The sequence below is a fragment of the Cyanistes caeruleus genome, chromosome Z (assembly GCF_971803275.1).
Source record: "Cyanistes caeruleus chromosome Z, bCyaCae1.hap1.1, whole genome shotgun sequence".
In the NCBI taxonomy this organism is placed as follows: Eukaryota; Metazoa; Chordata; class Aves; order Passeriformes; family Paridae; genus Cyanistes; species Cyanistes caeruleus.
Window position 1 is genome coordinate 24,513,277 of NC_141732.1, and position 14,946 is coordinate 24,528,222.

General features: G+C 38.5%; 1 protein-coding gene across 6 annotated transcripts in view; it reads left to right on the forward strand.

Moving 5' to 3' along the window:
- The window catches only part of SNCAIP (synuclein alpha interacting protein), an 88,134-nt gene that overhangs the window by 31,462 nt on the left and 41,726 nt on the right, over nt 1-14,946 (forward strand). For all 6 annotated transcript variants that reach the window (XM_086869050.1, XM_086869048.1, XM_086869049.1 and 3 more), the window contains exon 2: nt 5,165-5,267. In XM_086869050.1, coding sequence (XP_086725176.1) covers nt 5,211-5,267 — 57 coding nt within the window. In that variant the 5' untranslated portion in view covers nt 5,165-5,210. The remainder of the gene's footprint in view (nt 1-5,164; nt 5,268-14,946) is intronic.

Here is a 14,946-nt window from a genome sequence, read left to right on the forward strand (position 1 = left end):
TTCCTGCCATTCCTCCATCAAGACTACTTCATCCTCAAAAGGCACACCAGCCCCTAGGGATTGCTGGTGGTGTGGCTGTTTGTTTGAGAGTGTATGGAGAGGAAAATCCAGTGCTTGATCTACCTTAGAAACTAAATCTCTGAACAGTTGTAAGCGTTACATCTGCTGGTAATATGTGCCATCAATCCAGAGCATTTTTTTAGTGTTTGCAGCAGTTGATGGATTTGTTCCCTGCATCTAATGTTTCATTGCTACTATTATTATTAATATTAGTATTATATGGGAAATTGCTCTTTTTGTCCCTTTTTTCCCCTCATTCATCTGATTATACTGGTTATTAGCAGCAGTATTTGAGCTCAGGTGTCTAGTTTTAGCTGAGAAGGAAAGGAGCAGAGGAAATCTGTTTTGAAAAAAAAAACAGTGATTGTTGCTAGTGTTTGAAAAGTAGAAGGATGAGTTTGGATCCAAGTACTACTATCTGTTGAAATGCAACATACACAATATGTTGTTGTATCAATAATCCTAGTATTACCCCATTTCTGTGTAGTAGTTTTTAGCTTGATTTCTCCTTGTGAGCTGGTTCACAAAATTGTAACAAGCCACTTTTTTCCCTGAGTATATATGGGTGATGTGTATGTGTTTTTTTTTTCTCTTAGTTGTGAATTCTGAGAGCCAACCAGATTTCTTTAACCTGTATAAAACATATATGTGTGTGCATATGTTTCTCTGTAAGTCAAATTGCCAGACAGGAAATGTCCTTTTGGAGGTTAAAATTTCGTGGAATATTAAATTACTAGCTTCTGATACATGGTTAGGAACATTTCTAGGTTAAATGTCAGACATTTCTGCTGACAAGCTAGAGACAGTCATCTGTATTGCTTTGATGCTGATACTGGAAACACATTATTCATCTCATGTCAGCTGTTGCTGGCAGTTGCAATTTTGGTTGCAATTATTTCTACCTTGAATTTGGCCAGTTGTGCTTATGATCCTCCTGTGAATCCTATTCAGATTGGTTTTGCTTCTGGTTGTGTGCTTGATTCAGCCATCACAAAGCTCTCAAAACAGTCACAGCTCTGAGTACCATCCTTATCACATGGTTTGGATTATGCATGGTGGAGTTCTGCTCTGTAAAATCGTGTCCAAAAAGTACACCTTTTGCATTGAACTCCAAGTACAGTAATGAGAAATCTTATTTAATCATTATAATGCAATTGAGGTGCTGCTCAATTTTTCTTTGTTAAGAAAAAAATTAAAATCTTGTAGTGAATTTAATACTTTAGTCTCTTGCCCCTTCTTTTTGTATAACTGAGCACTATTTTCAGAAAGCTTTCCATAGAGAAAATGACTGTTTTGGTTATTGACTTCCTCTTCAGCCTTTGTGTGTTTCGTAGTCTCTGAGTTTTGAAAAGACAGAAGGTAACATTTTGGGGATGTAATGGTGCAGGACTGTGGACTGACTTCATGGGTTTTATACATCACTATGTGGAATGAAGTCTTTTAGTCAGCTGTGTGTGGGTACAGCAAATTTCTTTTGCTTCAATGGCTTCTTCCAATTTGGAGTGAAAAAATAAATTTGAAAGATTGAGATCTTTCTCTTCTAAATCTTGAGATATATGGTAACCAGGAATAATAGTTATTAAATAGTTTACTAAAGCTATGGAGTTTTTTTTTAACTAGAGTTTTTATGAGCTGAGTAATTTTTGAAGTGACTAATTTAATTTACTTTTAAAAAATTATTTCAAAATTTTATTTTTTTAAAAAAATTATAAATTAATTTTAACTGAATAACTTCAGTTTTTGTTGAAAATCAAAACTCAGGGTCACTTTTTGATTCTTTCTTACATGACGTGTTTCAAGTAGCTGTATTTGTCTCTTCTGTTGACTTTTAAATATAGTGGTTAGGCAGCTTTAAAGCCATTTAATTCCAGTGAAAAACAGAAACTCATTGAAGCTTTGATTTGTTTTCAGAATATTTCTATGTTATATGGTCCATATATGTTTTTAAACTTACATTTTAATGCTCATTCGTACTTCATACATTTATCTCCTTATGTAGTAACACAGTCCTTTAATTTGTGTAGGACAGTGCATACAGAATCATACAATCATACAAAAATATTCTGAGTTGGAATGGGATCACAAGGATAATAGAATCCAGCTTTCTACACAGAAAGCCCCAGGAGGCACACCATGTGTCTGAGTGCATTGTCCAGATAAACCTTCAAGTCTGTCAGGTTTGGTGCTGTGACCACTTCCCTGGACCTGTTCCAGTGCCCAGACACTCTCTGGTAGCTGGCATGTGCAGTCAGAATTCGTCAAATACATTTGGCACAGGCAGTCGGCTTTTGTCTTATGTCAAAAACTGATTATAATTTGGTTTGAGCTGATGTTCATAGTCACAGTGATAGGCTCCTGCTTCTCTGGAGAGGGGTTGCAAGCCTACAAACTGCTTCTGCATGGTCTCCATCCTCCACATGCTCACAGGTCCTGCAAAGACCCTGTTCCAGCATGGACTGTCCTTGGGATCACAGCATCCTTCGGGCTTCCAGCTGCTCTGACTTGGGATCCTCCACAGGCTTCTCCATGGGGTGCAGGGGCACAGCTGCCCTATCATGGCCTTTCCATGTACTTTCTGCCTTTCAGTACTCTGCCTTTCAGTAGCTCTGGCAACTGGACCCCCTTGTCCCAGTCCTTCACTGAACTTGGTGTCTGCAGGGGTGTTGCTTTCATATTCTCTCTCCTCTCTCCTGGCTGCTGTTGCACAGTAACTTTTTTCCTTTTCCTAAATCTGTTATCCCAGAGGTGCTGCCACCATCACTGGGGGACTCAACTCTCATCAGCACTGGGTCTGTTTTGGAACTGTCTGGAACTAGCTCCATCAGACACAGCAGAAACTTCTAGCATCTTCTTTCAAAATCCAACCCTGTAAATCTCCCACTACCAAAATCTTGCCTTGCCAGTCACTGCACTTTGCCGCAATCAAGCTGTAGCACTTTGCCACAATTAAGCTGTAATGTCTACCAAATAAGTAAATCTTTCAAAAATATAGTGACATTTTATGTTTTTGATAAGGAAAATCTGCAGTGCAGAAGTTTGTGGAATTGAATGTGTAATGCATTTTCAAAATAGCTATTTCCTTTCATTGTCAGGCTTTTGTCTGATTTTAGTGGGTCCCTCTGAGAATAAACTTAGCATTTGTGAATGTGCAAAATAAAAAGCTTCTGATGAGTTTCACAATAGGGACACTTCTGGTTTTACCTTTCTGTAGTCTTGTCTTTTCCTACTGCTTCACTCAAGTCTTAACAGTCACAATGAGAGAAAATTGTAGGTAGCTGAGGTTGTTCTTACATGTCCTCCACAGTGTCACCACACAATTGCTTGGATAGTAGAAGTGAGAAAATCCTTGGGTTGAGATCCAAGACAGTTTAGTAGGAAAGGCAAAAGCTGTGCATGCAAGCAGAGCAAAATAAGGGATTAATTCACCATTTCACACAGGTAGGCAGGTGTTTGGCCATATCCAGGAGAGCATGGCCCCATCATGCATAACACTGAGCTGGAAAGATGCTTTTCCTTTCCTCCAGCTTTCTATGCAGATCATGATGTCATCTGCTGTGGAATATCTCATTGAGTTAGTTTGGATCATCTGTCCTGGCTGTCCCAACTCCTTTTGCCCTCCCCCACAGATTGGGAGGGGTAAGGAGCAGAAATCTTTGTCTCTGTGTAAGCCTCGCTCAGCAGTAATGAAAGCATCCCTGAATTATCAACTCTGTTTCCCACACAAATCCTAATCCCAGCCCTGTACTGTCTACTGTAAAAAAAGAATTAACTCCACCCCTGCCAAAACTGGAACATTCACATAATGAGGAAATGATGCTGATAGTGCTTTGGTAACATGGTGAGAAACAAAAATATGCTTTCCATCTATTTCAACATAGTACTGCAGTTTTGCCTACTGGTTCTCTTTCTCATAGCTTCTCAAGAACAGGTGTATTAAGGTCAGCTTTGTGCTTGGATAGTGTATTATTAGGGAGATTAATTACTAGGATTTTGTCTGACACTTACAGAAAGGCATTTTTTACAGACCCCTTATCCTAGGACATTTTTAAATGCATATGAAAGTTTCACACAGTGATTTCATTTAGGTCTGCACAGCTGATTTCATTATTCATAAACTTATTTCTTGGTAGTTGTCATATGAATAAATTGGGGTTTTTTTTCTTAAGTTGATCCCTTTGTTATGTGCAAGTACAGGAGAATTTAATTTTCTTCTATAATAATACTTAATCCTTATGTACTGACTCATGATATTTAAAAATGCATTGTGCTTTTGTTTTTCAGCTTCCTTTAAAATACCTTCCTTTTCTACTTCTGTTTCATTTGTCTGTAGTGATAACACACACCTTCATTGTAGTTAGCATTGACAGTGAGGGGTTTATTGTCTTTGATCTTCTGATTGTTGAACCTTCAATTTATTCAGATCTAATAATGACTTTTCCAGCCAAATTTCTTGCTTTGCAAGAGAATTTGCTCTTCTTTTCTTCTTGCTGTAAGAAAATGGTTAATGCCCCTGATAATTAGTGCACATGATATAATTCTGGTGTTGAATTCTTTGCCGTTCTGGGGGATGTGCACTCAGAGCCTGAGGGATCTTAAACCATTAATCTGTAAAGCACTGGCTGCATTGTGTCTTAGTCTGCTTGTAAGCAGAGATAAGATGTGATGGGATTTTGTTGTCTGTGCACAGCAGAATCTCAATTCTTTGCTGCCATCTTGGGCAGAGGAAAAGTATGGTAACGAGTTGCTGTGTGTAAATGTCTCATCCTTACGAGAAGGCACATCATTAACACAGCTATAGTTGCAAGGCCATGAGTGTGTTCAACATCTTAGGTCTTTATACCTTTATGGAACTTCTGGAGGGACTGACTGATGCTGAACCAAGTATATTTACCTCAAGTAGCACTTAGCTATTCTCCCAAAAAATTGAAATGTCTGCTTCACAATATGCACAGCAGAGGTGGCAAATTGTATTTATCTTCCAAGATTAAGTTATGCAACACTTTACTATTCATGTTGAATGTTTCAGTAATGTAGCAACTATATGAAAACTCTGCTGTGTGATTTTAGCTCTCTAAAGACAACACATTTCTCTTTTCTTGATTAGGTTTTTACTAATGTGCTGACTCACCCAAAATGTCCATAAGAGAATAATGGAAGCCCCTGAATACCTTGATTTGGATGAAATAGATTTTAGTGATGATATATCGGTAAGTACAAATCTTATTTTATTTGTTCAAGTTGAGACAACCTTACATATCTGTCGTGATGTAAAAAGCAACACTGTTTTTAGAATCCACACTTCTTTTTACTTCATATAAAGGAATATTTAGATAGTTGAATCTGGAATAAAAATCAGATATTTTGTAAAGAAAATCTCTCTAAAAAAAGCTTGGAATGAGAACTTGCTTCCTCTCCATCAGGTAGTAAAAATTACTTGTAGACAAAATTAATAAATTAGTTTAAATTCTGGGTTGCTTCTCTCCTGTATTGTCCTGAATGAGCTATATGTGCTGCTGTGCTAGTTTTAGACACCAAAACTTCAAATTTATTTTTTTAGTCAAGTGTATTTCGGCTGTAAAAAAACTGCTTCTCTCACCTTTGCCCTTTCCACCAGTAGCCATTTCCCAGTACAGCTTGATTTTATCAACAGGTGATGTGGTAGTGTACAGAAAGAGATAGAAAGACTTCAAAGGATTCATAGGCAGCAGTGATCTTTAGTGTCAGAAATAAAAGCCCTAATTGCAAGCAAAAGTACTGTGTTACTGTTACACATTTTTAGTGCTTTTCTAGGAGGCACTCGTACTGTGTATTTCTCTGTTACTCATAGTGCTACTCCTACTGTTAGTGTTTCTGCTTTTTGTGCAGTAGAATTGTTCATATGTTCAGTGTTTGATAAAAAATAGACTTGAATACATAAATTAAATCTCCTACAAGAGAATTTATTAATTCAGTTTTCAGATGAAAGTATGCCACAATCTCCTTCCACATGTTTCATAGTTTTAAAGTAAATTTTTTTTATTTTTTTGTGCAAAGGGCCTGGTTTTCCCATTAGCATTTGGGACTCTTGATTTATTTTAAAACATTCCAGATGCTTTATTCACTGACAAATTCCTTTTGAAGAGAATTTTTTTTTCTACCTATTGTACTGTTGAATTTTTATTAAAGCAGAATGTGGCAAATGCCCAAAATATTACAAGACAATGAGCCAATATTGAGTAAATACCTTATTATGGGCAACTTTCTTTATATTACTATTATATGCCAGATTATGTCCTGGTATCTGTTTCTATACTCAGTTTAGTAAAACTGTAAAACATAATAGATGTAACCTTTCCATGTCCCTCCCATTGTGGCTGTTGCTGCATACTGGTGGGTTAGGTTACTCACTTTTCTGCTGAACAGCTCAGGCTTCCTACTTTAATAGGCTGTTCTTTCAGTGGATGCTGAACATTAAATAAAAAATCATCACAAATAATTGAGGTAGCAGTGCTACTCCCTACTTTAGCAGGTAAGAGGACAAAGGATTTGTTGCCAGTACCCGGATCAACAAGCGAATTCATGTTTACTCTAGTGCTGTACTCATATCTCATCATACACAGTATAGAAATACCTGACCTTCACATTTTTTCATTAGCCTGCTCTGTAAGAGCAGCTGCATAGCATCTGTATTGGCAAATTATATTATTCATGTTAGCCCTCTGGTTCTAATCCAGTGCAGAAAAGTGACTAATAATAATGCAACAAGAAGGCTGTTAAGATTATGCACTTACAAATGTACCTCATTTAGAAAGCCACTGTTTGTAGTCCAGACACTTGTCATCCATTTCAGCAAAGCTGACCGAAGTGTGATAATAAAAAAGATAGACAGAAAGACAGGAATTTCTTTTAAAAGCCAAGTATTTATGTAAGTAAGGGAAAGTGGAGGGAGTTTGTTTGGGTTTTGTTTTATTTTCCTTTGTGGGGTTTTTGGTTGGTTGGTTGGTTGGTGGGTTTTTTGGGTTTTTTGGTTGGTTGGTTGCTGTTGTTACATTTGTACATGAAAAGAGGAAACTACATTTCTCCAATATCATGGAATCCTAGAATGGTTTTGGTAGGAAGAGACCTTCAAAGGTCGTTCAGTTCCTGTCTCCCTGTCCCTTAGGCAGGGATACCTTCCACTAGATCATGTTGCTCTGAGTCTCATTGTGATCGGTTGACCTTGACTGGTCACCAGGTTTCCACCTGTCACTCCTACTCCATAAAGAAGATTGTTCTTTAAGGAGAGAGACACCACACACCCATTAGTGCCAGGGGGGAAAAAAAAACAAACAACTTTGGCAATACTAATTTATTGCCAATCAAATAGCACAGCATGATGAGAAACAAGGACGAATCTAAAGGCATGCTTTCCCCACCTCTTCCCTCTTTGTAGTCTCAGCTTCACTCCTGAGTGCTTTGCCTTGCCACCTTGATAAGCACAGGGGGATGGGGATGGATGGAGTTTGCATTCAAGTTATGTACCAGTTTGAAAGCAAACCAGTGGGAGATCCCAAGTCAGAAATACAATTTAATAGGAAAATTAAAATAAATTCAATAATACAGAAACACTGTCAGAATCAGAATACAACCTGACACCCTGTTGGTCAGGGTGTTGGTAGTAGTGTGATTAAATGGTGGCTGCAGTCCTCCTAGAGTGACAGATGTGGTTGTGTTGAAGCAGTGATCCTGTAGAAGGACTTGATCTTCCTCTGAAGATCCAGTGGTGGTTATGGAGCTCTTGTCCTCTGGGAATTCAGTGAATAAGGCTGCCTGTTGTGTTCCAAACCTCAGATTATATCCAGGTAGGAATGTTTGGTTCCTCCCACTGGATGGAGCAGAGGTGATGTACTTTTTTCAGTCATACAGTAAGACTCGATGGCCCATCAGGAGAAGATATCCCCCTGGAGTTATCTGGGAGGAGTCATAAATAATAAGATAAGAAACACTGCCCAACCTGGTTTTAACAGCTTATGACGTTGGTGATAGAATACATACTTTTGGGTGCATCTTACATTACAACCTAGAACAGGTTATCAGAGTGTCTCTGCTGTTCCCTCCTCATCCTCTTCATGCCTACACCAGCATGGGGTCCCATCACACACTGAAGGTAGTTCTCTGTGAACTCCAGTGTTAATTCTTCACAAGGACCACAGTTTTTCAGGGACTGCGTCAGGATACAACCCTTCAGGAACAGAGTGCTCCAGCATGGGTCTCACACAAGGGTCACAGTTCCTGCCAGGAAACCTGCTCCTAATATAGTCTCCTGTCCACAAAAATGAGTTCCTGTCAGGAGCCTGCTCCAGCAGTGTCTTTCCACAGGCTGCAGGTTTCTTCAGGGTGCATCCACATAGTCCAGTGTGCGGTCCTCTATGGGCTGAAGGCTGGATATCTGCTCTACCATGGCATTCTCCTGTGTCTCAAGTACCTGTCTTCCCCTGCTTCTTCACTGACCTTGGTGTCTCATATTTTATTGTTCCTATCCCAGCTGATCTAACTTCAGTGGTTTTTACCCTTTCTTAAATCTGTTGTCCCAGAGGCGCTACCAACATCTCTGATGGTAGCCTTTGCCAGTGGCCAGCCCTACATGGAGGCAGCCTCTGCTCTTAGTTTTCCACCCAAACCAAACACAGTTTTGTGTAGTGGGCATCCACAACTCTGGACAACCTGTTACAGTGTCTCACTACCCCCATTGTAAGAATGTCCTTGTTGTATTCAATCTAAATTGACGTTCTTTCATTTGCCCCTTGACCTGCCACTACAGTCCCTGGAAAACAGTCTTTCTATATTTTTCTTATAAGCCTCCTCTATATATTGGAAGGCCATAAGAAAGTCTCCCTGCAGCCTCCTGTTCTCCAGGATGAAGAATCCATGCTCTCGGCCTTACTTCACAGAAGAAATGGTCCAGCCCCCTGGCTATTTTCATGATCTTCTTCTGGGTGCACTGAGCAAATCCATGTCTTTTTTGTCCAGTGACCCCTGAGCCAAAGGCAGTACTCCAGATGGATTCTCCCAAGAGTGAAGTCCGTGGGAGGATCACGTCCCTTACTCTGCTGGCCAGACTTCTTGTGTAGCCCAGGATATGACTGACTTTCTAGTCTGCAAGTGAGCATTGCCAGTTCATGTCAAATTGTTCATCCTCCAGTATGCCAAGTCCTTCTCTTCAGGGCTGCTCTCAATATCCAAGTCAGTGTGGATACTGGGCATTGCTCTGACACATGAATACCGGGACACAGGATCTTGACCTTGTTGAACTTAATGATGTTCACATGGGCCCACACCACAACCCATCCCAAGTTCCATCTGGATGGCATTCCATTCCTCCAGTAAATCAAGCACTCAGCTTGGTGTCATGTGAAAACTTGCTGACGGTACACCCGAACTCATCATTTATGTCCTTTACAAAGATATTAAATGCTATTGTTTGCAGTGTGCATCCTTGAAGGACACCACTCATTGTTGAATTTCCCTTGGAGACTGAGATGTTGATTGTAACTCATTGGATGTGGCCAATTCCTTGTCCATCCATCAAAGCCATATCTCTCCAAATTAGAGGCAAGGAGGTTGTACTTTGATACAGTATGCCAAAGGCATGACAGAAGCTGAGGCAGATGACATCTGTAGCTCTCTCACTCCATTGTAGGATGCCACTCTCTTAGTCAGGCACAATTTTCCCTTTGTGAAGCCATGCTGGCTATCTCTAATCTCCTCTCTGCTATCCCTGTGTTTCAGCATAACTTCTAAGAGGATCTGTTCCATGATCTTACTGGGCACTGAGGCATGGCTGACCTACTAGTAGTTCCTGGGGCCCTTTTTTTCATCCTTGTTAAAAGAAAATGTGATACTCACTTTTTCCCAGTCATAGGAGACTGACTGCTTTGACTGTTAAAGTATTATTGAGAGTGGCTTAGCAGCTACCTCTACCATCTCCATCGGGCTTCTGGAATGCAAATATGATGCTTATTTTATAAACTAAGATGGTTCCATTCTTGATCTAAATGATATATTATATTTGACTGTAGTTCAGAGAGCAGAATAGGTTTCTGGGGCTCTTGTTTACATTAAGGGAAAGTAATAGTCTGTGTACAGTGATGTTAAACAACCTAGCTGAATATTTTCATTTATTTCTTCATTAATAACTGCTCACAGAAAAGAAGGGGAAGAAAAGACCTTTAAGTTGCATTAAATAGATACATTATCAAATGTATGTTTCATGCTTTCACCTTTTTCCTATATCTCCTGATTTTGGTAATAAATTTATTTCTGCTCTTAACTTATGCTGTTGGTATGGTTACCTGAACATTTCCTAACCCTTTGATTGAAATGCAGGATTTTTATTGCGCTGGCAAGTTGAGAAAATTTAAATTATTTTATTTCTTGGTTTATGGAAATAATACAAGATAACCTCATCATAACCAGAGTTGCTTGTGCTAAGATACAAGTAAACTGTTAGAGATTGAATGTATAGATAATTGCTCTGATCATTCTCTTAGCTCAGTATGAGTGAAAGCCAGGCTCAGAGGTGCCAATGTGAGACTGTGCCTGATTTAAAGGTCTGTGAAATGCAGGTGCAGTAATTGAGTTCAAATCTAAGTAAACAGCTGTTGAGTCATCAGGAATTTTGGAACAGCTTTAAAAACTTCTTGTGAATCCTTGCCTGGCAGGGAAGACATAGACTATTCATGGTCAGGAGTATGCCTAAGCTGCTAGCCTCCCATTTACTCAACACAGGGCCCCTCCTGAGCCTGCTGCACCCTTCCTTGGCCACAGGAAGAGCTGGGTCATCCCTCAGGCTCACACACAGCCAGATTTTGCCTGCCCAGCCACCAGTCCTGCTGGGCACAGCATGCGGGGTCCAGCATCGCTGTGCAGGCACAATCATTAGCTGCAGCAGGTTGATTTATTTACCATCCATCTGGAGCTCTCTCTTACATCTCCCATTTCAGTGAAGCAAAATGCAGATGTCCACTAAGCTGTTCATAGGAAGTGTTAGTTTCAGACAGACATTTTGTACCCCTAACAGTGTTAGTCCCCTTTGAAGCTAAAGGGAAGAATAACATATCAAGCATCTATATAAGATGCACAACACATAGTACAAATAACCTAACCAGTGCTGCAAAAATGCTCAGCACAGCTGTAAGAAAGACATTTAGTCTTGGGAGGTGATTATTTCCCACATGCATCACACCATAATCTCTTTCCTTCTCTGTTTTTTGTTTGGAAGCTGCTTAATTTGACACTACTGTTGAGAAAAATCTTCCTGCAACATCTGGCCAAGTATTGTTCCTTGACTTTTTCTCAATATATCTTGCTATTCTCAAATAAATGTCTCAGAAATACACCGGCGTTGTACAGTTAATAAATTATTAAGAAATTGCATTGTAAAGTTACTAATTTAATAGGTTTTTATATAAATGAAGCATTTTGTTTTCCACTATCACAAATTAACTGAAATGTGACTGTTTACTTGGAAGCACTTGGGAAAAAATTAGGTGTAATGGAGGAAGGTGCCTGTTTTCAGTGTCAAAATGAAAACAAAGAGGTGTGCATTTAGGATCAGGACAGAGTCATTGGTGTCTTTATCCAGTCCAGATCATTTGTGGCGGTAAATTATTTGAGTTCTGATACTGTAAACAGTTGGACGTGGTCCTTAATGTTTTTGGGGGTGTCATGATTATGATAATGTGGTCTGAGAGTTGCACTATGCATGCAGCTTGCATTTTGACTCCATTTAGGATACAAGAGAATGTTGAAAAGGTAACTTTTTTTTGTTTCTTTATTTAATAAATCTTTATTTAATTTTTTATTCTTAATTTAATTTATTTGGGTTTTTTACGATTTTGTATAATATTTCTCTGCTACTACTCATCAGTCATTTCAGATGCTTCTAGAACACAAGTGCATCTGAAAGTGGTGGACAAGTGGCACAGAGCAGAACAGCCCTATTAAAGATATTTTTTCTCATGTGTTTTGTTTAAAATTCATTGCACTGAAATTTGAAAACCATGTGAAATTTAAAAGCTTAGCATTAGCATTAATTGAGATTCTATGGTGCAGTGTTACATAATGAACAAATGTATGGCATTATAAGGGAGGTCCCATTTTCTTTGAATTAGCAGTGTCTGGAAGAAGCTGGGAATATCTTATATTTGCATGGAATGCTGGGTTCTGCTTCTTGTCTCATTTGCTGTTGATACTGCTCTTCCATCTTACAAAATTCTTTAGGGACTTACTAGAATTCACTGTTTCAGGTTGGACATAGGCAGACCCTAAATGCAGAAAAGGAACCCAGATCTCAAACAGTAATCAAGAATTCCATTACATGTATTAGATTAGGAACAAGCTCTTTGTTTGTTACTGAATGTCACTATCAACCACAACAGACTTTAATTAAATACCAAAGGTCACAGTAAGCATTGACTAATGAAGTAACATGATGTGCTCAGCTCTTATATTTTCAGTTACACCCTCAGTTATGGCCCTCAGCTCTGGCTGACGTGGTTATTCAAGTGGTGAAATGTGAGAAGTGGAGTTCAATTTTGTATACAAAAAAAATTTTGAAATTATTGAATGAAGAGTTGGAAGTAATTTTAAATGCTGTTGAATAAGTCTTAAATTCTGTTCCAAGGAAGGGTTGCAATCTCAATTTCTTTGATGTCCTGTGTTATCTTGAAATTTACAGTTGAAGAAAAGCTAGAAAACATTAGTGATGATTAGAATTGGAGCTAGAAATGTGAGAAATCAGTTCTAGTGGGAAAAGCTGGGAATGGATTGTTTTTATGGTTGGGAAAATTCCACTTGAAAAAGTAATTTTAGTTGCTTCCTGGACCAAAAGCTGGTTCTTTACATTTTAGCCACAAAATACAGAAGGCAGAAATACAAATTTGCTGAAGTCTTTTTGAGAACAGAGGTAAGTGGGAGGAAGTCTGTTAATGAAATTAAAGCAATATTATTAAAATGCATAACATTTATAAACTTTCAATAGATTTTTGGCGGTGGGACGACTAACTGAATACATTTTAGAGCAATGTTGAAACAAAAAAATCTGATTTTCCAAGAAAGCAGGAAAAAGACAAAAAGACAACTTTCTGTTTTTGAAGTTCACTGACAAAACACATATCAATAGAGTACAAAAGGCCTCTTTCTAACTGAATTACAAACTGTGTAATAGTTTAAACTGCAACAGCTGGTGTTACGAAGCTACCATATTCCATGGAGACATGCTCCTTGGATTCTTTTAAGAATCTTACTAGACCAGTTCAACATTGCATTCTAAGTCTTTGTGCTGAAATAGCAAGATGTATAGCTTAACATCTCAGGCTTTATTAAACAATGACTAAAGTGAAGCACAGCACATGGTATTTGTCCATGTCTGTGTTTAACTTGTATTAATTTGTCTTTAGTAGCATCCTTCTCCCTTTCTCAGCTCTGTTCTTTTTCTCTTTAGGCTGTCACATCCTGAAGCAGTCACAGCCTTACAGAAAACCCCTTGTTTAATGGGGATTGGAATCACTGGGTAGTTCTGGAGTGCTGCTACACATTTTAATTAATAAGTTCAGTGTTGATCCTGGGAATACTTAGGAGGGTTTCTTCTTGTGGTTGAGGTTGCTCAATACATCCCTGAATTAGGTTGGCAAAGGGAAAAAGTCGGGCCTTGGAGGTTTTCTAGGCTTAATGAAGTAACTACAGTCATTTGAGTAACAGAAAAGTACATTACTCTGCAACTGGTCACATGAGCTTAAATTCAGATTATTTTGAAGGAAATTGACAGCTGTGCTTTAGAAACATATCAAACACTGAATGACAAACTGTCAGCAAAACCCATGACAATGTATCACCATTTCTTTTTTGTATGGAAAGTTCATATGGTTATATATGTAGTTGTTTTGCTTCATTGGTCAACAGCACACCAACTAAAAATATCTGTTTCTTTGAAAACATGTGTGGTGTTTGTGTATTCTTAGAAAAATTTCAGTTGTGCTGATCCTAAAAACTTTTTTTCTATTTAAGTTTAAAAAAACCTAGTTTTAATAAGGAAATTTTTTTGTATAAGCAAAGTAATTGATATTTGTTTCATAGATACAATGATTTTCATTTGTCTAAGTGGAGATTCCTGTATCATTTAAGTATTTTATTAAGGAAGACTTGCTATAAAGCAACTGCATATCAGAACGTATGGTTTTATAGCATAGGATCCTGTGTCTTACCAAATGTATTCTACAAGTGTATAAACTAAAAAATTCTGTTTAGTAAACTACCTATAGCACCTCTGGGGTTTTTTTTTCCATTTTTGGATGGTTAATGCATAGAATAATGTGCTGATTCGTATCAGATGTGTTTTGTCACATCAAAATAATAATACAAGTTCGCGTTAATTAAAGCCGAGGTTAGAGAAATGAACCTATTGCCTGATATGTGTGGGTACACACACCCCTCTCTTAAATCAGATCTGTACAGCACAGATATTCTGAATCCCTTTTACATACTGATTTGTGACAGCTTGAATTCTAATTTTTAAGCATGGTCATTGTTGCAGTGCAACACCATAATAGGTACATAGGTGGACAAAATGAGACCCTTGGAGTTTATGGTGAAGCCTGAATGTGGCCTGACCTCACATTGTGTTGCGTTGTATTTGTGCCTTGAATAATGGTGACCTGTAGGAAGGGGAAATCTGAGGTGAGGAGGTACTTTGCTCTAGCTTTGAAAGTCTGTTTCATATGTCTCAAGGTGGGAAACAAAAGCAGGTGCCATCTGCTGTTCTCATTCAACCTTAGAAGGCCATCAGACTGCCAGAAGCAGCTTTGGTTTGTAGATTTAGTTAGTGTCCATGACACTTGAACCTCTTGAAAATCTTACTTCTTATCTTTT